The 24,316-nt window shown below is 40.9% G+C and overlaps 1 protein-coding gene across 1 annotated transcript in view; it reads left to right on the top strand.

Moving 5' to 3' along the window:
* Nucleotides 1-4,422: 4,422 nt before the first annotated feature.
* The window catches only part of LOC101741103 (uncharacterized), a 32,128-nt gene continuing 12,234 nt past the window's right edge, over nucleotides 4,423-24,316 (top strand). Inside the window, exons 1-2 of the mRNA XM_038017398.2 lie at nucleotides 4,423-4,838; nucleotides 18,433-18,556. Coding sequence (XP_037873326.1) covers nucleotides 4,598-4,838; nucleotides 18,433-18,556 — 365 coding nt within the window. The 5' untranslated portion in view covers nucleotides 4,423-4,597. The remainder of the gene's footprint in view (nucleotides 4,839-18,432; nucleotides 18,557-24,316) is intronic.

The following is a 24,316-nucleotide window of genomic DNA, read 5'->3' as shown; positions in this document are numbered from 1 at the left end:
ACGGGACACGCGCCGATCGTTATCGCGTCCGTTTATCTTCCACCGGATAAGATCGTTCTAAGCAGTGATATCGAGGCGCTGCTCGGTATGGGGAGCTCTGTCATTCTGGCGGGCGACCTAAATTGTAAACACATCAGGTGGAACTCACACACCACAACCCCGAATGGCAGGCGGCTTGACGCGTTAGTCGATGATCTCGCCTTCGATATCGTCGCTCCGCTAACCCCGACTCACTACCCGCTAAATATCGCGCATCGCCCGGATATACTCGACATAGCGTTATTAAAAAACGTAACTCTGCGCTTACACTCGATCGAAGTAGTTTCAGAGTTAGATTCAGACCACCGTCCCGTCGTTATGAAGCTCGGTCGCGCTCCCGATTCCGTTCCCGTCACGAGGACTGTGGTGGATTGGCACACGCTGGGCATCAGCCTGGCTGAATCTGATCCACCATCGCTTCCGTTTAGTCCGGACTCTATCCCGTCTCCTCAGGATACCGCTGAAGCCATAGACATCGTAACGTCACACATCACCTCGACATTAGATAGGTCATCGAAGCAAGTTGTAGCGGAGGACTTCCTTCACCGCTTCAAATTGCCCGACGATATTAGGGAACTCCTTAGAGCTAAGAACGCCTCGATCCGTGCGTACGATAGGTATCCTACCGCGGAAAATCGTATTCGAATGCGTGCCCTACAACGCGACGTAAAGTCTCGCATCACCGAAGTCCGAGATGCCAGATGGTCTGATTTCTTAGAAGGACTCGCGCCCTCTCAAAGGTCTTACTACCGCTTAGCTCGTACTCTCAAATCGGATACGGTAGTAACTATGCCCCCCCTCGTAGGCCCTTCAGGCCGACTCGCGGCGTTCGATGATGACGAAAAAGCAGAGCTGCTGGCCGATACATTGCAAACCCAGTGCACGCCCAGCACTCAATCCGTGGACCCTGTTCATGTAGAATTAGTAGACAGTGAGGTAGAACGCAGAGCCTCCTTGCCACCCTCTGATGCGTTACCACCCGTCACCCCGATGGAAGTTAAAGACTTGATCAAAGACCTACGTCCTCGCAAGGCTCCCGGTTCCGACGGTATATCCAACCGCGTTATTAAACTTCTACCCGTCCAACTCATCGTGATGTTGGCATCTATTTTCAATGCCGCTATGGCGAACTGTATCTTTCCCGCGGTGTGGAAAGAAGCGGACGTTATCGGCATACATAAACCCGGTAAACCAAAAAATCATCCGACGAGCTACCGCCCGATTAGCCTCCTCATGTCTCTAGGCAAACTGTATGAGCGTCTGCTCTACAAACGCCTCAGAGACTTCGTCTCATCCAAGGGCATTCTTATCGATGAACAATTCGGATTCCGTACAAATCACTCATGCGTTCAACAGGTGCACCGCCTCACGGAGCACATTCTTGTGGGGCTTAATCGACCAAAACCGTTATACACGGGAGCTCTCTTCTTCGACGTCGCAAAAGCGTTCGACAAAGTCTGGCACAATGGTTTGATTTTCAAACTATTCAACATGGGCGTGCCGGATAGTCTCGTGCTCATCATACGGGACTTCTTGTCGAACCGCTCTTTTCGATATCGAGTCGAGGGAACCCGCTCCTCCCCACGACCTCTCACAGCTGGAGTCCCGCAAGGCTCTGTCCTCTCACCCCTCCTATTTAGCTTATTCGTCAACGATATTCCCCGGTCGCCGCCGACCCATTTAGCTTTATTCGCCGACGACACGACTGTTTACTATTCTAGTAGAAATAAGTCCCTAATCGCGAAGAAGCTTCAGAGCGCAGCCCTAGCCCTAGGACAGTGGTTCCGAAAATGGCGCATAGACATCAACCCAGCGAAAAGTACTGCGGTGCTATTTCAGAGGGGAAGCTCCACACGGATTTCCTCCCGGATTAGGAGGAGGAATCTCACACCCCCGATTACTCTCTTTAGACAACCCATACCCTGGGCCAGGAAGGTCAAGTACCTGGGCGTTACCCTGGATGCGTCGATGACATTCCGCCCGCATATAAAATCAGTCCGTGACCGTGCCGCGTTTATTCTCGGTAGACTCTACCCCATGATCTGTAAGCGGAGTAAAATGTCCCTTCGGAACAAGGTGACACTTTACAAAACTTGCATAAGGCCCGTCATGACTTACGCGAGTGTGGTGTTCGCTCACGCGGCCCGCACACACATAGACACCCTCCAATCCCTACAATCCCGCTTTTGCAGGTTAGCTGTCGGGGCTCCGTGGTTCGTGAGGAACGTTGACCTACACGACGACCTGGGCCTCGAATCAATTCGGAAATACATGAAGTCAGCGTCGGAACGATACTTCGATAAGGCTATGCGTCATGATAATCGCCTTATCGTTGCCGCCGCTGACTACTCCCCGAATCCTGATCATGCAGGAGCCAGTCACCGTCGACGCCCTAGACACGTCCTTACGGATCCATCAGATCCAATAACCTTTGCATTAGATGCCTTCAGCTCTAATACTAGGGGCAGGCTTAGGGACCCCGGTAACCGTACTCGTCGAACTCGACAAAGAGGTCGACGTGCAACCTAACCCATGCATCAGCCCGCTGAGTTTCTCGCCGGATCTTCTCAGCGGGTCGCGATTCCGATCCGGTAGTAGATTCATTCGCGAAACAATTGCTCTTGAGTTGTTAGGTCTCCTTCGGAGGCGCTCGGGCAGTTGTTAGCAAATCCCACCTCTCTTGGCTGAGCCTTTGCTCGCCCACCTGTCCTGGTGAAACTGGAAAGGCCTTCGGGCCACCAGTAAACTTTCAATCATAAAAAAAAAAAAAAAAAAAAAAAAATATTTCGCAACTTGTTTCTCCGAAGAGAAGTAGGTAGAACTGGCAAGTAAAAATTTGCACCAAAAAGTATTATTTTTTAAGAAAAAGATTTTACTATACTCTTAGCTGACAAGTAAAAAATTCGCGCCAAAAAAAAAAGAAAAAAGAGGTTTTTATTTTAGAGGTTTTATTGTAAAACTGTGGGCAGGTACACGCCACGTGTTTTAGAGCAAAGTACGCTGAGTAGGTACAATGCAATCTGTCGTCATGACATGAAATTTGTGAATTAATAATGATCTTATCTCGTATGACAAACAAAGAATTTTCTCTCATTATTTTCAAAACTCCATTATAAAAAAAAAAAAACATTTATTTCGAATTTATTTCAATTCAAAAACCCGAACCTCAGGGTTACCATTAACGCGATTTACCTCATTAGAATTATTTTGCAATTCAAGCGGGAAATATCATGTAGACTAAAAATAAAAATGCACAAACATTGTTTAGTCTTTATTTGAGTCACGTTAAATTTCCTTTTTTTTTTTTTTTTTTTCTGCTGTACCACAGGATAAACGCGAAAGTTGTAAGAATGTATGGATGTATATTTGTTAATCTTTCACGCAAAAACTGCTGGATAGATTTTGATGAAACTTTACAATAATATAGCTTACACATCAGAATTGTTATTCAATATGTTTGTATGTTTATAGGCTATAATTTACAAAGATATGTGGGAACTACCCAATATATAATGATAAGTGTCAATTAGGAAGGAAAAAGTCCGCCATCTCTAAAACGCAAAAGCCGTTGGAGTTACACGTATACCTATAAGGTAAAATGGAAATATTTATCATAAAGAGTCCTACAAAAAGGCCCACGACAGAATATATCTCTTTTATTTATAAGCCATTAACGCCAAAATAGAGAACAATGCATATAAGAAGAGGAAAGATTAGGTTTTTTGTTTGTTACTATCAGGACCAGACAGATATGTTTAATAAAAAAATCAATAAGATGAATAATAAATTACAGTTCCCGAAGCGAAGCGAGAATGGGTCGCTAGTTTACAATATACATATTTGTTCAGTTTAGTTTTCATTCGATGCTCAGGTATTATTTGTTTATTTATTTATTGTATTTATTACACTTCATGTAAAATTTACATTGACGGACTTTAATGCCTAGAGCATTATCTACCAGCCAAGCGAAGGTAGTGCAGAGTAAAATATAGTGGTAGGTGCAATGAAATTTATATAAAATTACCAATACACACAAAAAAAAAAAATATACACACATATACACAATCACATATACATATACACATCCATACATAAATACAAACATATAATAGTTTATACAGTATTAAAAGGAATATATTAATATATTCACTATATTACGTTATATCTATATGAAAATTTTGTTCCTGAACGTTTAATTTTTTTTATTAAATCAATAAATATTTTTTGATAGATGTGTCTCTGCTACACCAGAACAGGGAAAAGCGCGATGAATCCTAATTGAGTTCATTCATAAGACACTACGAGCGTCGAATGAGAACCGGTACAAAAGAAAGTGGGCGCTCCATACGTATCTTATAAAATGCTAACACGCTCGCGACCCGGGCTCAGTGCAACCTTGAACCGCGGCCAGTGAATTTCTCCAAAAAAAAAAAACAAAAAAAAAAAAACGAACTGACATTTCGAACACTAAAAGCGTTCGCGCCATTTTCAAAAGTGAACTCTCTTGTCTTGTCAGTGACGTGACATTCGGAAATTTTGAAGTTTTGCGATTTAAAACATGAAGTTTATAACTTTTTTCATTTTGATTTTCTGTTTGAACGAACGTGTCTCGAGCGCGGGTCTCGTGGAGAGGTCTTACGAGTATATGATGAGCGTCGGGAAGAGCATAGCGCCAAGTCTGATGACCTTCATGGATTGCGTGGGGGAGGACGAATTCTGGGGATGCGCTAGGGAGCGACTCAACACACTCCTTGACGGGTGGAACGCGCAGGTCCAAGAGCAGAGAAGGAAATGGAAAGGTTTGTGTATGAATTTTCCAAATTTTTTTTTAATTCTTCCTGTAGCCCTTGGTATTTGGACAGATTGTTACTACAAACGAAAGACTTAAGATGAATCCTAATAATTCCTACGAGCGTGTTCATAACGTTTTAACCGATCAATAATTAAAAGGTGAAGTCGTCGTGGCCTAAAAGATAAGACGTCAGGTGCATTCGTGTTGAAGCGATGCACCCGTGTTCAAATCCCGCAGGCGGGTACCAATTTTTCTAATGAAATACGTACTCAACAAATGTTCACGATTGACTTCCACGGTGAAGGAATAACATCGTGTAATAAAAATCAAACCCGCACAATTATAATTTTCGTAATAACTAGTGGTAGGACCTCTTGTGAGTCCGCACCGATAGGTACCACCGCCCTGCCTATTTTTGCCGTGAAGCAGTAATGCGTTTCGGTTTGAAGATTGGGGAAGCCGTTGTAACTATACTTGAGACCTTGGAACTTATATCTCAAGGCGGGTGGCGCATTTACGTTGTAGATGTCTATGGGCTCCAGTAACCACTTAACACCAGGTGAGCTGTGAGCTCGTCCAACCATCTAAGAAATAAAATAAAAACGTAAGACTAAGATGAATTCTAATAATTCCTACGAGCGTTTTCGTAAACTTTTAACCGACTTCAATAATTAAAAGGTGGTTCGCATTTCGACTATATCTCGTGTTTCACCCCAAAACTTTTCTCTAGCTACTGCTTCTCTTTCCTTCCTAGTCGTACACTCTTGACAGAGTGGTCGTGGTCATGCATCAGTCGAATTCTGTGACAACGATGCGCAAACCGAAACGCATTACTGCTTCACGGCAGAAATAGGCAGGGCGGTGGTACCTACCCGCGCGGACTCACAAGAGCTCCTACCACCAGTAAAACATTATAAAGCATAACTAAACGTTAACAAACAAATACCACATTTAAAATGGAAATTAAGTATAAGGAAAAACAGGCTTTTTTATGTTCATTTTATAGTAACTATAGTTAATACAAGTCGTATCCTTGTGCACTGTGTTTTTGTAAAATTATCACATGCAAATAATATGTAAAAAATCTCTTCAAACTTCGACCTCACGTTCCAAGGTGACCGCATCGCTGTGATGTCTGTGATCCGGTAACCAGCTAACAATGACGTCTGCCTGTCGATCTGTTGCCAATAAATCATCTCAACGTATAATAAAAAAACTATTTGGTTAAAGCGTCATTATTGCTGTACGGAGGGTTACCATTTATAGTTTGGAACCCTCAGACACAGCCCACTGAGTTTCTCGCCGGATCTTCTCAGTGGGCCGCGTTTCCGATCCGGTGGTAGATTCTGCGAAGCACTGCTCTTGCTAGGGTTCGTGTTAGCAACGTCGTCAGGTTCGAGCCCCGTGAGTTCACCTACTAGTTAAGGTTACGTTGAAATAGCCTCTCAAGGCTCTCAGGAAAAAAAAATTTGCAAACAATATCATAACAAAAAAAAACTTCAACTAGTTGAATGGGCCAAACTTAATTGAAGTTAAATTAAAAACATCGAACTGTTGATGCTATTTTTTTTATTGCTTAGATGGGTGGACGAGCTCACAGCGCATCTGGTGTTAAGTGGTTACTGGAGCCCATAGACATCTGCAACGTAAATGCGCCACCCACCTTGAAATATAAGTTCTAAGATCTCAGTATAGTTACAAGGGCTGCCCCACCCTTCAAACCGAAACGCATTACTGCTTCACGGCAGAAATAGGCAGGGTGGTGGCTAAGCTGATGCTAGACTGTTGAGGCAGTCCATCAGAGCACTCCTGGAACAGGCTCAGAGCTTACAGACACCCTAAGCTCCTGATAAAAAGCTGAGTGATCCATGAACAGTTCGCGAAAATTGACTAAATCGGACCTAAATCGCTTGATGATAAGGCTCTCGCACAGAGAAAGCTATCTGACTTCCGCATATCCGCGTTCTCGCATAATTACGGTCCAGATTTACAAGCACTACACGATTTCGTTAACACAAGCGCTTGATTCAAAGGCATTCATTAAATGTAAACATATAAAATGTACGATTTGAAATGTATGTCTTAAATTAGAAATGAAACCCGCAAAATTATAATTTGCCTAATTACTGGTGGTAGAACTTCTTGTGAGTCCACCCATCTAAGCAATAAAAATAAAAATATAAAAAAGGCAGTACAAAATGCTTTCACACAGTTTGTAGAATCTAGATCACCAGAGTTCTATCGCAAAGGCATAAATGACCTTCCCATTAGATGGCAGCAATGTATAGATAATAATGGTAGATATTTTGATTAAATATATATATTAAATGAAAAAAAAAACGAATTTCAAATTTTCAGTGCAAATCGGCAATTTCATACTTTAACCCCTAGTATAGCGTAGCGAAATGATGCTTAAACCAAATAGTTTTTCACCACGGTCTTTCAGACGGTAACCACTCACCATCAGGTGGGCCGTATGCTCGTCTGCCTACAAGGGCAATAAATAAATAAAACCTAGTCAATCTTTCGTTTTACGAGATCATTTTGAGTTGAGATAAAACACTGTACCTGTGTGTGCCGTAACGAGGCTAGAAATGCAGGTGTCATCCATTCTAAGTGCCAATTTACCGCCAGCTCACGCCGCAACTATTACTATAAGATATAAAGGCATCTACAGACAGATCGCGATTAAATTTTACGCTACTTCTCAGTCGATGAGGTATTTGATGACCCTTCCCTATTGATAGTGGTGTTTTAGGTACCTCAAGCATAGAATAGCGTCTCCTGGCTTGTGACACGAGGTCAATCTTTCGATTAAAGACAGAGCTTACTAACTTGAACTTTTAATTATTCAAAATTTACTGTCCGTTAATATATTGGCATTCTTAATGGCACGTGGGAACAGTTAAAACAGTGCGTGACCGATCACCGTCCTCGCCGAACCCGTTGCTTGCGACGAAGGGCTCAACGGGTAAATCAACCCATAGACACAGCCCACTGAGTTTCTCGCCGGATCTTCTCAGTGAGTCGCGTTTACGATCCGATGGTGAATTCTGCAAAGCACTGCTCTTGCTAGGGCCAGTGTTAGCAACACTCCCGGTTTGAGCCCCGAAAGCTCACCTACGCGCTAGGGTGAGGCTGAAATAGCATCTCAAGGCTATCAGCATAGGTAGAGAAAAAAGTTAGCGGTGACAACTGATTATGCAACTCCGGAGCCCTTGAATGCCTCCGTCCGAAATGATGATGCGGCGGTAGTCATCACAGAACACAAGATATTTGACAGATGCCTGAATCTCGCTTACGACATTTTCAAGATAAGCTTGCATATATACAAGTTCCGAACAACAAAATTCGGACCGTCGCTCTACCGAGCAATATTACGCGCTCGGAGGAAGATCTTTCCTTTGTCGTATACCCACAATGGTAATTCTGACCATGATGGCATAGTAATATACTGGCCTACGCTTAGTAATGCAGCAAAATGATACTAAACACGGCCAGTAACAAACTGAGAAGACGAAATCCGACGGCTTTGTGCCTTTTTTTTATTGCTTAGATGGATGGACGAGCTCACAGCCCACCTGGTGTTTAAGTGGTTACTGGAGCCCATAGACATCTACAACGTAAATGCGCCATCCACCTCGAGATATAAGTTCTAAGGTCTCAGTATAGTTATAACGGCTACCCCTCCTTTCGAACCGAAACGCATTACTGCTTCACGGCGGAAATAGGCGGGGTGGTGGTACCTACCCGTGCGGACTCACAAGAGGTCCTACCACCAGTGATTACGCAAATTATAATTTTGTGGGTTTGATTTGCTACATACGAATGCACCGGACGTCTTATCCTTTAGGCCACAAAGACTTCGCAAATTACATTACGACTCATAATGCAATAAGTACTGATAAATGTTCACGAAATTTGTTTATAATCATTCCTCGTGCTATTAATGCCATTATACTAAAGAGCAGACAATTTTTAGTACTAAAATACAATCGTGGCCTAAAGGATAAGACGTCCGGCGCATTTGTGTTGAGCGATTCACCGGTGTTCGAATCTCAGGCGGGTACCAATTTTTCCAATGACATACGCACTCAACAAATGTTCACGATTGACTTCCACGGTAATGGAATAACATCATGTAATAAAAATCAAACCTGCAAAATTATAATTTGCGTTATTACTAGGGGTAGGACCCCTTGTGAGTACGCGCGGGTAGTTACCTAGCCTATTTCTGCCGTGAAGCAGTAATGCGTTTCGACTTGAAGGGTAGGGCAGCCGTTGTAACTATACTGAGACCTTAGAACTTATATCTCAAGGTGGGTGGCGCATTTATGTTGTAGATGTCTATGGGTTCAGTAACCACTTAATACCAGGTGGGCTATGAGCTCGTCTAACAAACTAAGCAATAAAAAAAGCGAAACAGTGAACGGATCACTTGAAGCGAAGCGAAGCGAAGTGAATTACGAATTGTAAAGTGTTCTGTGAATTGTATAGAGTTTTAGTTTGTACTTAGGTGGAAGTTTTATTTATTTATACCGATCCCCAGCGCGTAACAGCGGCGGTAGGCAGCGGCTTGGCTCTGCCCCTGGCATTGCTGAGGTCCATGGGCGACGATATCCACTCACCATCAGGTGGGCCGTATGCTCGTCTGCCTACAAGGGGGAAAAAAAATATTAAAAAAAAACCACTATGCTATACAGAACCGCACGACAATCGCAGTCGCGCGATGTCGGTACAAGCACTAATCCTTAACATACAACTAAGTTGTTTTTGCTCGCACAGTTGCACTAAGCACTTACAAGCTTACCCCGGATTCGTACCGTCGTCCTGGTTATTTATACCACTAATACAACACGAGTTCCGGTTTGGAACATAATTTCTAAAATTTGTTTATTAAAAAAAAAATACAGTCGACGCGCACGCACATTTCACGTTCAAATCCGGACTCCGCATATTGGAAGAACAATATCGACATGCCAAAGGCTATTATATATAGCGAAGCTTTTGCAACTTCACAGGAGAGCCATTCAAAGTTTAAAATTTGAACAAAATAACACGACAAAAACAACTTCTTCAGCAATTTGAATGGAGTAAACATAGTTGAGGTTCAATTAAAAACATCGGATTGTTGATGCTCATCTATACTAATATTATAAAGAGGAAAGATTTGTTTGTTTGTTTGTTTCGAATAGGCTCCGAAACTACTGGACCGATTTGAAAAATTCTTTTTCCATTAGAAGCCGACATTGTCCCTGATGAACATAGGCTACTTTTTTTATTTTTTTTTATTTTTTTTTTTGGTTTCATGTGTGTTTTAATGTTTCCGAAGCGAAGCGAGGGCGGGTCGCTAGTACCAAATAAAACGGACATTTAATTACAAAAATAAATGTCGCGTAATAAGAAATATAATGAAATGAACATACTAGTAGTAATATAATAACCCGCAAAATTATAATTTGCGTAATTACTAGTGGTAGAACCTCTTGTGAGTCCGCGCGGGTAGGTACCACCGCCCTGCCTATTTCTGCCGTGAAGCAGTAATGGATTTCGGTTTGAAGGGCGGGGCAGCCGTTGTAAATATACTGAGACATTAAAACTTATATCTCAAAGTATAATAATAGTCAGAAAACGGTCTTTAAGCTAGGCACGACCTTCAGGAATGAAGATACCGACTCGGAAGAAGATGACACTAAAAAAACTTAATTAGTACCATGTTGTGCAGTTGTGGTCTTAGGGTACCTCGCTGGTGTTATAAAATATAGGGCCCTGCGTGCTTAGTGCGAGTTTTTTAACGTAAAAGTTAACTCAAATTTGTAAAGAGTTGGAACTTTACCTACGTTTGCTGCCAGGGGCGCTGTTCCAACTCCATACAAATTTGAGTTAACTTTTACGCTATCGAGAAAGTTAAAAAACTCGCATTAAACACACCGGTATCTCCACTTCACGCTGTGATTAGTCCTTAACATCTAATAACTGACATACTGATATAAAGCTATTAACAATGAGAAGTAAGCGCCTTCGATTCATCCGATGTGATCAGAATAAAAACGAATAGAAACGGATAAATTGCGTTCATTTTCAATCTTAGTCTCCAAGAGCCATTTCGACGAATTAAAATGTAATCCTGAAGACGAAACCGCAATCCTAACGAACCGCCAGCCCTAAAGACACTGTTAGTTCTTTCTGTGTAGAAAGAAACGTAATTTTCAATATATATCTTCTATAAAATGTAATGGTAGTTAGCTTAAAAATGTCGGATAAAATGAATTGAAAAAGTAAATATGTAAATGCAAGTTAATATAATTAATTTTAATTAAAATGTTTCTAAATATTTTATTTTATATTTAAAAACGAAAGTACTTGTTACAGCTATGTAAAAAAAATAATGAATTAATCATATGAAAGTTTTATTAAACACGAAAATAAATATTATTCAAATCAGAGGCTCAAAATCTACTGGCGGCCATATTTTTTTTTTGTAAATTTCAATTCAAAAATTTCTCCGTACATTAAAAGTCGGTCATTTAAGTCCGGGAACTTCTAAAGGCACAGCATAACGCAGTGAAAGTTCCACGTAGCCTTCCTACTTTTGTTTTAACTTATGGACACGCCATTAACAACGATAAAAGTTCACGAATGCAGACTCTAACCGCGCTGTCTGGTAATACTTTTTTGTTCGCTCACATAACTAGGCTTTTCGGCCGTATAATATCGCTTTTTCGCATTAAAAGTGTACTTTTTCCAAAAAAATTCGAAATTGAGTTAATATGCGGAATCATTTGGTATCACCAGTATTTTTCTCATAAATACTGTCAAAAGAGCGTAAAAAAAGTTTTATTTTATTTTTTTAATCTACCTATTTTTTGACTACTATTAACAAAATTAATACATAATTTTATCTTACTTTAAAAAAACAGATAACATATATGGTAAAAAATAAAAAATAAATGTTGCCAAGATGATTCATATTAAAAATATCACATGTCAAACCTTTAAAACACTCTCCTGTAAAATTAGTAAGTTTTGAGATTATACAGTTTTAATGCGAGAAGACAATATGTTGACTTAGAATGGATTTTTTTTAACTCTCTTTTACTAGTGGAGGGTAGAAGCAAGGAGGACCAGGTGAGTGTATTGAAAGCTGTGCCCTGAAGGGAAACCTCTGATGGGTTCGAGTCGCGTAGTGGTCTGCTGGTCAGATTTTTACTTCTTTTCTTATGTTTAAGGGATTTTATAACCTGGTAACTAAGACCTTTAAGTCATGTCTTATTTTAATTTATATACTTAATTTTATGAAAAATGATAATATGGAGTGAAATGAAATGAAATGATGATGATTAATTTGAGACATTAATCAACTGGGATGAAATGAAATGAAATGAGATGAGATGCTATGGGATGAAATATAATCTCAGTTAAATGGTGGTCATTTACTGAGATTTTTTCAGTGGACTTTTTGGAGGATCCCGAGGAGTTACGTCCAGCGGCTTTGTTTCATTTTCCCACATTTGTGCACTTTCACGGATATTAAACAGTTAATAAACCATCGTTAATACACATTTAAACCTGAAGAAACACTAAATAGACAAAATAAAACAAATCACACAACTTCACTCCTCGCGTTTCCGCTAAAAAAGTCGGTTTTTACTTCTTTTGTACTACTGAAGATCACATATGTCCGAATTCCGGTCACAGCTGACATACGTCAAGGCAGCAGTACCTACACCGCGATGCCATTTACGAATAAAAAAAGTTACAATGCTCTAAGAGATTATAATTAAATTAAAACTAGAGGTCCCGCAGTAGTCAAATTTCAACTATAATTAATTGGAATTGTAAGTTTGTACACTATTATGATTTTATTTTCAACGCCAAGACTACACTATAGAAAAATATTAATAAAGACAAACAATATTTAATCTATTCTCAATTTGACAACAGACGTCAAGAACAAAAGTTTGAGAATAAATAGTATGCATGCGTGTGTGTGTCAAATACATGGTAGTGTGTGTAATGTTTTCTTTATTGATATAATGTATCTTTTATGCATTCTTTTTAAAAAATATTAGCATTGTGCACTTCTTTTCTATATTCTCTATAAGTGTTGAAAATTTCATACTCCTCCGTCCGCGCAATTTTCGTAAAAAGGGATACAAAGTTTTTGCTTCACGTATTAATATATAGATGTAGGTACTTTGACCAAATTTTTCTGTGAAACAATTTTCTTTTTAAAACTACAAAATACAGTCAAAGAAATCGAAAACTTCCAACAGAAATTACTTTTTCTTGTCGCATCTAAATCTACATTTATGTAAATGAGTACCTGTATATTATCTGTGGTTATGTCATTGTAATAATGAACCCTGAACTTTTTGGCGGGAAAACACAGAAGAGTTTCTAGACACTCTAACGTGTAATAATGGTGGCTTATTTATCGCTTAGTATCTGGAGGTAACGATAGAAAATGGCTGGGCGTGGCTCTTCAAAAATGTCCACCGAAGTTCCCATAAACATAAAATATATACCTAGTCAGGTCATAAATTCTGTCACATGTTTAATGTAAAATAATTGAAACAAGTTTATTCATTATGTAACCATTCATATACGAATGAAAAAATGAACTTAACAAAACATGGATTCTTATGACACTAAAGTTTATTCAAAATGACCTCCGTGATTTTGAATACAGGCCTTCAATCTGTGCGGCCAATCGTCTATCGCAGCACGAACGAGGTCCATGTCAATATCGGCGGCTGCCTTAATCAAGGATGTCTTGAGTGACTCCAAATTGGGATGAGGCTTTGAGCACGCCTTTTCCTCCAAGTGTTGCCATATCTTGTAATCTAACGGATTCAAATCTGGACTGGAGGAGGGACAGTCTTCGTGCCGGATGAAGTCGATTTCACGCGCCGCCAGCCAGTCTTGTGTGCTCTTCGCTCTATGAGCTGGCGCCGAATCTTGTTGGAATACCCAGTGCCTGTTATTGAACATGGTATGAGAAACAGGTTCCACAAGGTTCGTCAGGACTGTATTTTGATACACAACTGCATTCGTTTTTACACCTTTCTCACAAAAATGTACCTCTGTTAAGCCCCAATAAGAAACTCCCAACCATACCATGAGCGATGATGGAAAATGACCTCGTTGGACACGCGGAATACGGTTGCTCGCTTCTTCACTATTGTGTGCGTACACCATATCATTTTGTTTGTTGTAGCTCTCTTCAACGGTAAAATTTTTTTCATCCGAAAAAAGAATTTCCCGATATTTTTTTCCCGCGTACCGCTTCAAAAAAGCGCGGCATCTCTTCAGTCTCAGGTCCATTAGACGAGCATTCAAACGATGTCCTGTTTTTCTTCGATATGCCCGAAGCCCTAAGTTTTCATTTAACACCCTTTTCACCGTGGTTCTGCTTAACCCCATCTGAAGGGCCAACAGTTTCTGCTTACGTTTGGGATTTCTTTGAATTCGCGCCTTCACAGCTTTTATCACTGCTGGAGTCCTAACAGACCGAGGGCAACCACTTCTTGACCTGTCATCTACACTAGAGTCTTCATTGTATCGTTTGATGGTACGATAAACGAATCTTTTGGTTATATTCAAATTTTTCAGTATGTTCAAAATTTGAATTGGCGCGTAACCGCAACGATGCAACGCAATAACTGCAACACGATTTTCTTTAAGCGTCCACTCCATATTTAAAAAAAGTATAAAATTCTAAAAGTATACATTTTTATTTTCATGAACAATTCGAAATTCGAATTCAATAATTTTTTTTGTGGCCAGCATTCTAAAAGAAAAGTTTTTACTGTGTGACAATACTTATGACCTGACTAGTTATATATCGATATTATCCGAAACCGCTGCGTTCATCGACAGTGCGTTTCCAAAGATCCTTTCTGCCACGTACCATCCGGCTTTGGAATGAGCTCCCCTCCACGGTGTTTCCCGAGCGCTATGACATGTCCTTCTTCAAACGAGGCTTGTGGAGAGTATTATTTTTTTTATTTTTTATTGCTTAGATGTGTGGACGAGCTCACAGCCCACCTGGTGTTAAGTGGTTACTGGAGCCCACAGACATCTACAACGTAAATGCGCCACACACCTTGAGATATAGTTCTAAGGTCTCAGTATAGTCACAACGGCTGCCCCACCCTTCAAACCGAAACGCATTACTGCTTCACGGCAGAAATAGGCGGGGCGGTGGTACCTACCCGTGCGGACTCACAAGAGGTCCTACCACCAGTAATTACGCAAATTATAATTTTGCGGGTTTGATTTTTATTGCACGATGTTATTCCTTCACCGTGGAAGTCAATCGTGAACATTTGTTGAGTACGTATTTCATAAGAAAAATTGGTACCCGCCAGCGAGATTCGAACACCAGTGCATCGCTCGATACGAATGCACCGGGCGTCTTATCCTTTAGGCCACGACAACTTCAAAATTTATTAAGCGGTAGGCAGCGGCTTGGCTCTGCCCCTGGCATTGCTGAAGTCCATGGGCGACGGTAACCACTCACCGTCAGGTGGGCCGTATGCTCGTCTGCCTACAAGGGCAATAAAAATAAAGGTCCGGCGAGAAACTCAATGGGCCGTGACCGGTGCTTGAGGGTCCTAAAAGCTCTAAGAGTGGATCCGGAGTATCCAACGAGGAATTTTTCGGGCGACGGCGGCATTGCTTTTCCCTCGTGAACCACTTCAATTATCTCATTCAACGTGTGCCTATTCCTATATCATGAGCTCAAAAGTCAACCTTGTAATAGCCGATACATTACCACGTTTTTTTTTTTAATTTTTTTATAGTTTAGGGCTTAGATCGATGGACGAGCTCAAAGTCCACCTGGTGTTAAGTGGTTACTGGAGCCCATAGACATCTACGACGTAAATGCGCCACCCACCTTGAGATATAAGCTGTAAGGTCTCAGTATAGCTACAACGGCTGTACCACCCTTCAAACCGAAACGCATTACTGCTTCACGGCAGAAATAGGCGGGGTGGTGATACCTACCCGTGTGGACTCACAATTTTTTTTTTTTTATTGCTTAGCTGTGTGTACGAGCTCACAGCCCACCTGATGTTAAATGGTTACTGGAGCCCATAGACATCTACAACGTAAATGCGCCACACACCTTGAGATATAGTTCTAAGGTCTCAGTATAGTCACAACGGCTGCCCCACCCTTCAAACCGAAACGCATTACTGCTTCACGGCAGAAATAGGCGGAGCGGTGGTACCTACCCGTGCGGACTCACAAGACGTCCTACCGCCAATAATTACGAAAATTATAATTTTGCGGGTTTCATTTTTATTACACGATGTTATTTCTTCACCGTGGAAGTCAATCGTGAACATTTCTTAAGTACGTAGGTATTTCATTGTTATAGTATTCATCCAACTTCCCCTATAGCCTTTCATCCCCTAACTCACCCTGTGAAGGTGCAATTTTTCTAATGAAATACGTCCTTAGCAATTGTTCACGATTGACTTCCACGGTGAAGGAATAATATCATCGTGTAATAAAAATCAAACCCGCAACATTATAATTTGCGTAATTACTGGTGGTAGGACATCTTGAGTCCCCACGGGTAGGTACCACCACCCTGCCTGTTTCTGCCGCGAAGCAGTAATGCGTTTCGGTTTGAAGGGCGGGGCAGCCGTTGTACTGTACTGAGACCTTAGAACTTATAACTCAAGGTGGGTGGCGGCATTTACGTTGTAGATGTCTATGGACTCCAGTAACCCCTTAACACCAAGTGGGCTGTGAGCTCGTCCAGCCATCTAAGCAATAAATAAAAAAAAACCTCTAAAGAGTAGTAATAATGGTGATTGATCACTGTTGGTCACAGAAGCAAAAGTCAGGGGCACAGCCAAGCAACTGACTACCGATTTTCTATTCTAGCTAGGCTATTTCAGCGTAACCTTAACTAGTAGGTGAGCTCACGGGGCTCAAACCGGGAGTGATGCTAACACTGACCCTAGCAAGAGCAGTGCTTCGCAGAATCTACTATCGGATCGGAAACGCGACCCACTGAGAAGATCCGGCGAGAAACTCAGTGAGCGACTACCGCTAAGGACTCATAAAACTACGTCTGAGTTAAACATCAACGCCTATAGTTCAAATGGAGCACTTTTTTATTTTTTTTTATTGCCTAGGTGTGTGGACGAGCTCACAGCCCACCTGGTGTTATCTGGAACCCATAGACATCTACAATGTAAATGCGCCACACACCTTGACATATAAGTTCTAAGGTCTCAGTATAGTTACAACGGCTGCCCCACCGGCTTCAAACCGAAACGCATTACTGCTTCACGGCAGAAATAGGCGGGGCGGTGGTACCTACCCGTGCGGAATCACAAGAGGTCCTACCACCAGTAAAATTTTAACGAAGCTAGATCCCTAGCGACAGTTTAAATACTCGATGACAATAAAACAAACGAACGAAAGCTAATGACAGTGTTAATGACGTACACAAACAATTTTCTCCATAGTTTCACGGTTTTATCACTTTCACAATACATTATGTTGCGATCGTGTGAAACTAAATTGTGTGATAACACAGTTGTTTGTTCTGGTTCTTAGTGAGTAAACTAAATCACGTCTTAGTGGTGACCAGAGCCCATAGACATCCAGAAGATAATTGCCGCCACCCACATTAAGACATGAGTTCTAAGGTCTCAGTATAGTTACAACGGCTGCCCCGCCCTTCAAACCGAAACGCATCACTGCTTCACGGCAGAAACAGGCAGGGCGGTGGTACTTACCCGTGCGGACTCAGGATGTCCTTACCACCAGTAATTACGCAAATCATAATTTTGCGGGTTTGATTCCTATTACACGATGTTATTCCTTCACCGCGGAAGTCAATTGTGAACAATTGCTAAGGACGTATTTCATTAGAAAAATTTCACCCTAACAGGGTGAGTTAGAGGATGAAAGGTTATAGGGGAAATTGGATGATTTTTCTTTTGTTTTTTGTTTTTTTAATAAATAAATAAATAAATAAATATTTACTAACAATCACGCCACGTTAACTGGTCCCGTGCTAAGTTCGTAAAGAACTTGTGTTACAGGTACCAGATAACGGATATAAATGTAAGATTTTTATTATACACATACATATATTTAATATACATCCATAACCCTGGAAAAGACATTTATATTTATCATACAAATATCTTCCCTTTCGGGGATTTGAACCCGCGACCTCCTTGTGTAGTGACCATGTCACTTACCACTACACCAGACGGCCGTTAAATACTATAACAATGAAACACCTACGTACTTAACAAATGTTCACGATTGACTTCCACGTAAATGCCGCCACCCATCTTGAGACATGAGTTTTAAGTCCCAGTTTTACAGTACAACGGCTACCCCATCCTTCAAACCGAAACGCATTACTGCTTCACGGCAGAAATAGGCAGGTGGTGATACCTATCCTAGAGCTCACAAGACGTCCAATAATGCTGCCAACCCCTGAGATCTAAGTCTACTTCGTATTGTGTATAGGTCCGCCTTTGAAACTGGCTCTCATGACTGGTTTGTGGCATAAACATTTACCTACCCATAAAATAATATTGTATTTACTTTCACAGAGGAAGCTGATGCTGAAGTCAGGAGTTCGGGCCGCTCTCTACAGGAGATGCCCTCACAAATCGGCGAGGAAGTGGAAGAATCCTTGAATAGCCTGACTAAGTTCCTGCACGGAAGTATGGCCAGGTATTTATCGAGGGTCATCATCATTACAGTACATTGGCAGCTATTTAGCTCGATAAGCTTAAAAAGAATATTTCAAGGTAATCATGGACGAAGCATCTCTGGTCAGACACTAGAGCATGGTCTAAGACAGTGGTCGGCAAACTTATTAGCCAAAGAGCCAAATATGCAAATGAAAACGACTTAAAAAAATTGCAAGACAAATCTGTTTGTAAATGTAGTAAGCATTTATTATTTATTGCAAATCATAAAATAAATGCGGATTTAAATAAATACGGATTTGATGCGGTTTTTTTTAATAGATAGAGTGATTGAAGAGGAAAGTTTATATGTATAATAACATCAATTAAATAGTGGAGAAATCAATAATAAATTACAGTTTCCGAAGCGAAGCGAGGGCGGGTCGCTAGTATATAATTATCGACATCAGTCAGGGGTGATGATATTAAATTACCGTACGTACTATTAACCGGTTTTTTCGTCCACAGCCGGATAATATTAGAGGCCAGGAAAGCCCATAGGATATTTGTGCCAGAGCCACACTCAAGAGTTCAAAGAGCCGCGCTTTGCCGACCTCTGGTCTAAGAGAAGAGAGCCGATGGTAAATGATCACCGACCCACAAAGATGCCCCGCTATGGGTACTTTGAAATTTACGGGAACAACTTAAAACTAGCCCATCTTTGGCAGTATGCTGGGGCTTTGTGGTGCCTTTGGTATTGATGTGGTTCTTGGAAGTTTGTAACTACTTACTATTAGGTAGTTGTATATTCATCTGCCTCCAAGGTCAATTAGATGTGAGAATCGATCTGCATAATATACAACAACAAAAAGGATTTGTATCATAATAACGGGAGGTGGGAGCACGCATTTCCCACCTGGATAGATTCTTGCTGCAATCTATACCCATTCGCTACCTCAGACACAGCCCACTGAGTTTCTCGCCGGATCTTCTCAGAGAGTCGCGTCTTCAATTCGGTGGTAGATTCTGTAAAGCACTGCTCTTGCTAGGGCTAGTGTTAGCAACGTCACCAGGTTAGAGCCCTGTGAGCTCACTTACTCGCCAGATTATGCTGGTATAACGAGGTTACAGCATAGGTAGGGAAAAAAAAACCCTTCCGCCTATGACTTATAATAAAATTGTTATTGTTAAATGTTGCTTAATCTTTCTTACTTACGATATGAGATAAAGAGGAGTGAGTGTTGAGATGACGGTAGATAGAGGAGAATGAAATAGAAAAAATCGCTGTGCCGACCCACCTAGTGGGATAAGGTGGAGACAAAGAATAAGAAGATTTTGAAATGTTACTAAATTTATTGTTTTATAAGCGCACACGCACTGTATTTTTTTTTACGGATGGTCTAGAGAGACCTTGTCAGCGTCGCCGGGCTAATAGGTGAGCTCACGGTGCTCAAACCTGACGACGTTGCTAACACGAACCCTAGCAAGAGCCGTGCTTCACAGAATCTACCACCGGATCGGAAACGCGACCCACTGAGAAGATCCGGCGAGAAACTCATCTGTATCTGTGGGTTAATTTACTCGCCGAGCTCTTCGTCATAAGCGACGGGTTCGACGAGAACGATGACCGGTCACGCACTGTTTTAACTGTTCCTACGCGCCATTAACAATGCCAATATATTAACGTACAGTGAATTATGAATAATTAAAAGTTCAAGTTAGTAAGCTCTGTCTTTAATCGAAAATTTGGACCTCGTGTCAACAGCCAGGAGACGGCATTCTGTTCATCGTAGACACACGTACAAACACACGTCTTATTCCGATTATTATTTATATGCATATACATAACATATAGCTTAAGTAATTTTTCAACATTTCGCCTCAACTCGGACAAATGTGAAAGTTCCACGCACGACTTTCGAAATCCGATGTGGATGGTTACAGAATTCACTTAATCTAATAAAAAAAATATTCCTAATCGATTTGATGCAGACCGTGGCGTTTGATCGTAAGTGGCCATATTGTAGGGTAGTTCGTGTTTATTGTCGGGCGATATCAACACTCCATTAAGAGCAAAGGATCCGCCTTCAGTTAAAATCTAAAGTTCAGATACATGACGATCTATGTTCTTTTATCGCAAATCGCCTGACCGGAACGCGGCTCGCCTGGTTTTAAGTTAAGCTTTTCGTATTTTTCTGAAATCGGAACAAGCTTGACTTGGTCCGGTTTTAAGTGTACGTATCTCAAGCTACCACTTAATAACAAGGTGGGAAGTGCTCTTGTCTACCCATCTAGAGTGATAAATATTTGTTCAATGAGTAGGTACTCAATCTTAAAATCTCTTAAGTTTGTTTTAAGTAGATTAATGATCTATCTAAGTACCGTAAAATGGGGAGAATCGGGACACTTTTTAAGTTCGACATTGATTTTTATCATTTTTTTGTAGTTATAATTACGGTAAAAATAAAACGGAGATCATAATGTTTCCGGTAGCTTAAAACTTTCATTTATAATGCATTAAAATATAGTTTATTAAAGAATAATCATAAAAAAACTTCAGAGGTGTTAAGGGACACCCGGATGGAACGAAGTTCCTTTCGATTAAATTAATTCGAATAAATTACGGCATTATGAAGAAGAAAAAAACAATACTATGAACTAAATTACTATTGTTGAAACGCTATCTCGAGAAACTGTACTCATCACGCGGACCAATCGGATACGAGCAATGTCACGCGATAAGCGCCTACACGTTGATTGGTCAGAATGACGGATCTAAAAAGTGTCGTGACAACTTTTCGTAAGAATTTTTTCCGTCTAGCCCCCTTTCACAACGCGCGATAAGGAACTTCGTTCCAAAAGTTACAAAAACTCGCTGGTCCCTATTCACCCGGGGGTTGGGTGAATCGGGTCGCTTAAGGGATTAATAGAGTTTTCCGATAGGGGTGGTACTATTTAGTTGTTAGATACCTTAGGTAATTAATTTTTTAATATATTTAATGAGTTACAAAACTCTGATGACTAAATTAGACTATTTAATATTCTTAAACACTAAATAAAAGTCATTTTTAGTTCAACAAAGTTAAATCTCTAACAACAACAAAAGTATTGTGACATTCCAAATTTGTCCCTATTCTACTTCTACTCCCTATTCCCCTTAACCTACTGTATTTAGATAAGTGAATCCGGGTGTAAGAACTCTTATGTGTCCTATCATACTATACTCGCGCTGCCTATCACACGTTGGAGATACTACAAGAAACCTGCCCCGTAATGAGTTCATAATGACAATAAAAAATCAATGTCATATCAATATCATTTCAATATCAAATCAATATAATATCAACATCATTTCAAAATCGTATCAATATCGCATCAATATCATGATCCTGACCGTAAGTAAAATAAGACCAGAAAGAATCACGTGACGATCACATCGGATTCGACTAAAATTAAAAAATCGCCAGCAATGCACTTCGATAACCCCTTGATACAACAGCTTGGTTTTATACCTTAGACGCGTGAACTAGCTCACGGCTCACGCGATGTTAAATGTTTACCAGACCCAGAGACGTCGACAACTTAAACGCCGCAACCCATGTTGAGACAAGAGTTCTATAAGTCTCAGTTTTACCGTACAACGGCTGCCCCGCCTTTCGAACCGAAACGCATTACTGCTTCGCGGCAGAAATAGGCAGGGTGGTGGTACCTAGCCGTGCGGGCTCATAAGATGCTCTACCAGTACACCAACTGCAGCCCTAACCGTTTCTAGGCAAGTCATCTACAACTAAAAACTGTATTCAACACTTAGAACACTTAAACACTTTAAAATCCTCAATTCGCTTCTTCCGCTTCGCTTCAGGTGATCCGTTCGCTGTTTCGCTTCGAGTAGTACCGATTACTGACTGACTGCGTGCCATCCCTGTAACGCTTTATAGTCGATACCTCATCCCTAGAATTATTGAGAATATTCCACACATCTCTAGTATTGTGTTTCCGCTATCTGACAATAGATGACGTTGTACTTCTCGAGCGTTCCAGGTGCTACTAGATCCTTCGATATTCGTTCGACTATTCGGCGATAGATGGCGTTACTCTTACCGGCGTAATAATATGTCCTTGATGGTTCACTCATAGCTCTTGGACGCTACCATCACTAGCGCTATAAACAACCACAACAGACCAACATGCCCTAAACGCGTCCTTGCGGATCTATCAGATCCAATAACCCTTGCATTAGACACATTTAGCTCTAACACTAGGAGTAGGGACCCCGGTAACCGTACTCGTCGAATTCGACAAAGAGGTCGACGTGCAACCTAACCTAAACATCAGCCCGCTGAGTTTCTCGCCGGATCTTCTCAGCGTGTCGCGATTCCGATCCGGCAGTAGATTCATTCGCGAAGCAGTTACTCTTGAGCTGTTAGGTCTCCTTCGGAGGCGCTCGGGTAGCTGTTAGCAAATCCCACCCCTCCTGGTGAAACTGGAAAGGCCTCCGGGCCACCAGAAATATCTCAAACATAAAAAAAGACCAACATATCCATATACGTCGAAGATCGACGTGACCGATCTTTAAGACATACTAAAACGACTAAAATCTAGATCAAACTTCTAGATAATTATATTTTTGCGGTATAATGATACTTATTGTTCGAATGAAATGGTAATTAAACCAATTACGGTGGGAGAGCCTTTGCATGTTTATGTGGGTGAAGCTTAATGAGCTAACGGAATGTTCAATTAATATTTATGAAAGTTGATCTGTCTATGTGTATATATATACAAGTAGCCCTCATATAACGCGGTATTTTACAACACGGTTCCACTATAACACGAAAAGATAAATTCCCCAAAAGCCCTGTTAAATCTATCACGGTGTTTCTGCAACATAAAAACGAGATTTTTGTTTAAAGATATTTAATTAATTACATTATGTATTATAAACACACAATATATAGATATAATACACTAGTGACCCTCCCTCACTTCGCTTATTTATTATTGATTTCTCCACTATTTAATGGATTTTATTATACATATAAACCTTCCCCTTCCAACACTCTATCTATTAAAAAAACCGCATCAAAATCCGTTGCGTAGTTTTAAAGATTTAAGCATACATAGGGATATAGGGACAGAGAAAGCGACTTTGTTTTATACCATGTAGTGATGGGAATAACCGAAATTTCACTGCCTATTTTTTATGTATGATAGATAAAAAAATAAATGCAGGCATAGGTGAGATAAAATTAAGAGATAATAAATATCATTCAGCTAAAATTACTCTCCTTTTTGTATTGGCTTCTAATCTCATATAACACGATTTCGCCCAACACGGGACTTTTTTGGAACGTAATATATCTACCGTGTTTTAGCAGGGCTACCTAGGGTTGCTTGGTGCGAGTTTTTATGCTTCTCGAACGCGTAAAAGTTTTCGTTTGCCGCTAGGGGCGCTGTTCCAACTCTATACAAATTTGAGTTAACTTATACGCGATCGAGAAGTTAAAAAACTCACACTAAGCAGCCGTTGTAACTACGCTGAGACCTTAGAACTTATATCTCAAGGAAAGTGGCGCATTTACGTTGTAGATGTCTATGGGCTCCAGTAACCACTTAACACCAGGTGGGCTGTGAGGTCGTCCACCCATCTAAGCAATAAATAAATAAATAAAACTGTCAGGTCGAGCCCGTGATATCACCTACCGATACGCGTGAAGTTGGAATAGCCTCGCTACCGGCGATTAGATAGGAAAAATAGTACATTGTGCACCAAGTTGCACAAAGTTGGACATTTCCTCCCGCG

Source organism: Bombyx mori, chromosome 2 (genome assembly GCF_030269925.1).
Source record: "Bombyx mori chromosome 2, ASM3026992v2".
NCBI classification, from domain to species: domain Eukaryota; kingdom Metazoa; phylum Arthropoda; class Insecta; order Lepidoptera; family Bombycidae; genus Bombyx; species Bombyx mori.
The sequence above is the reverse complement of the archived record's forward strand: the minus strand, read 5'-3'. Positions and strand labels throughout refer to the sequence as shown.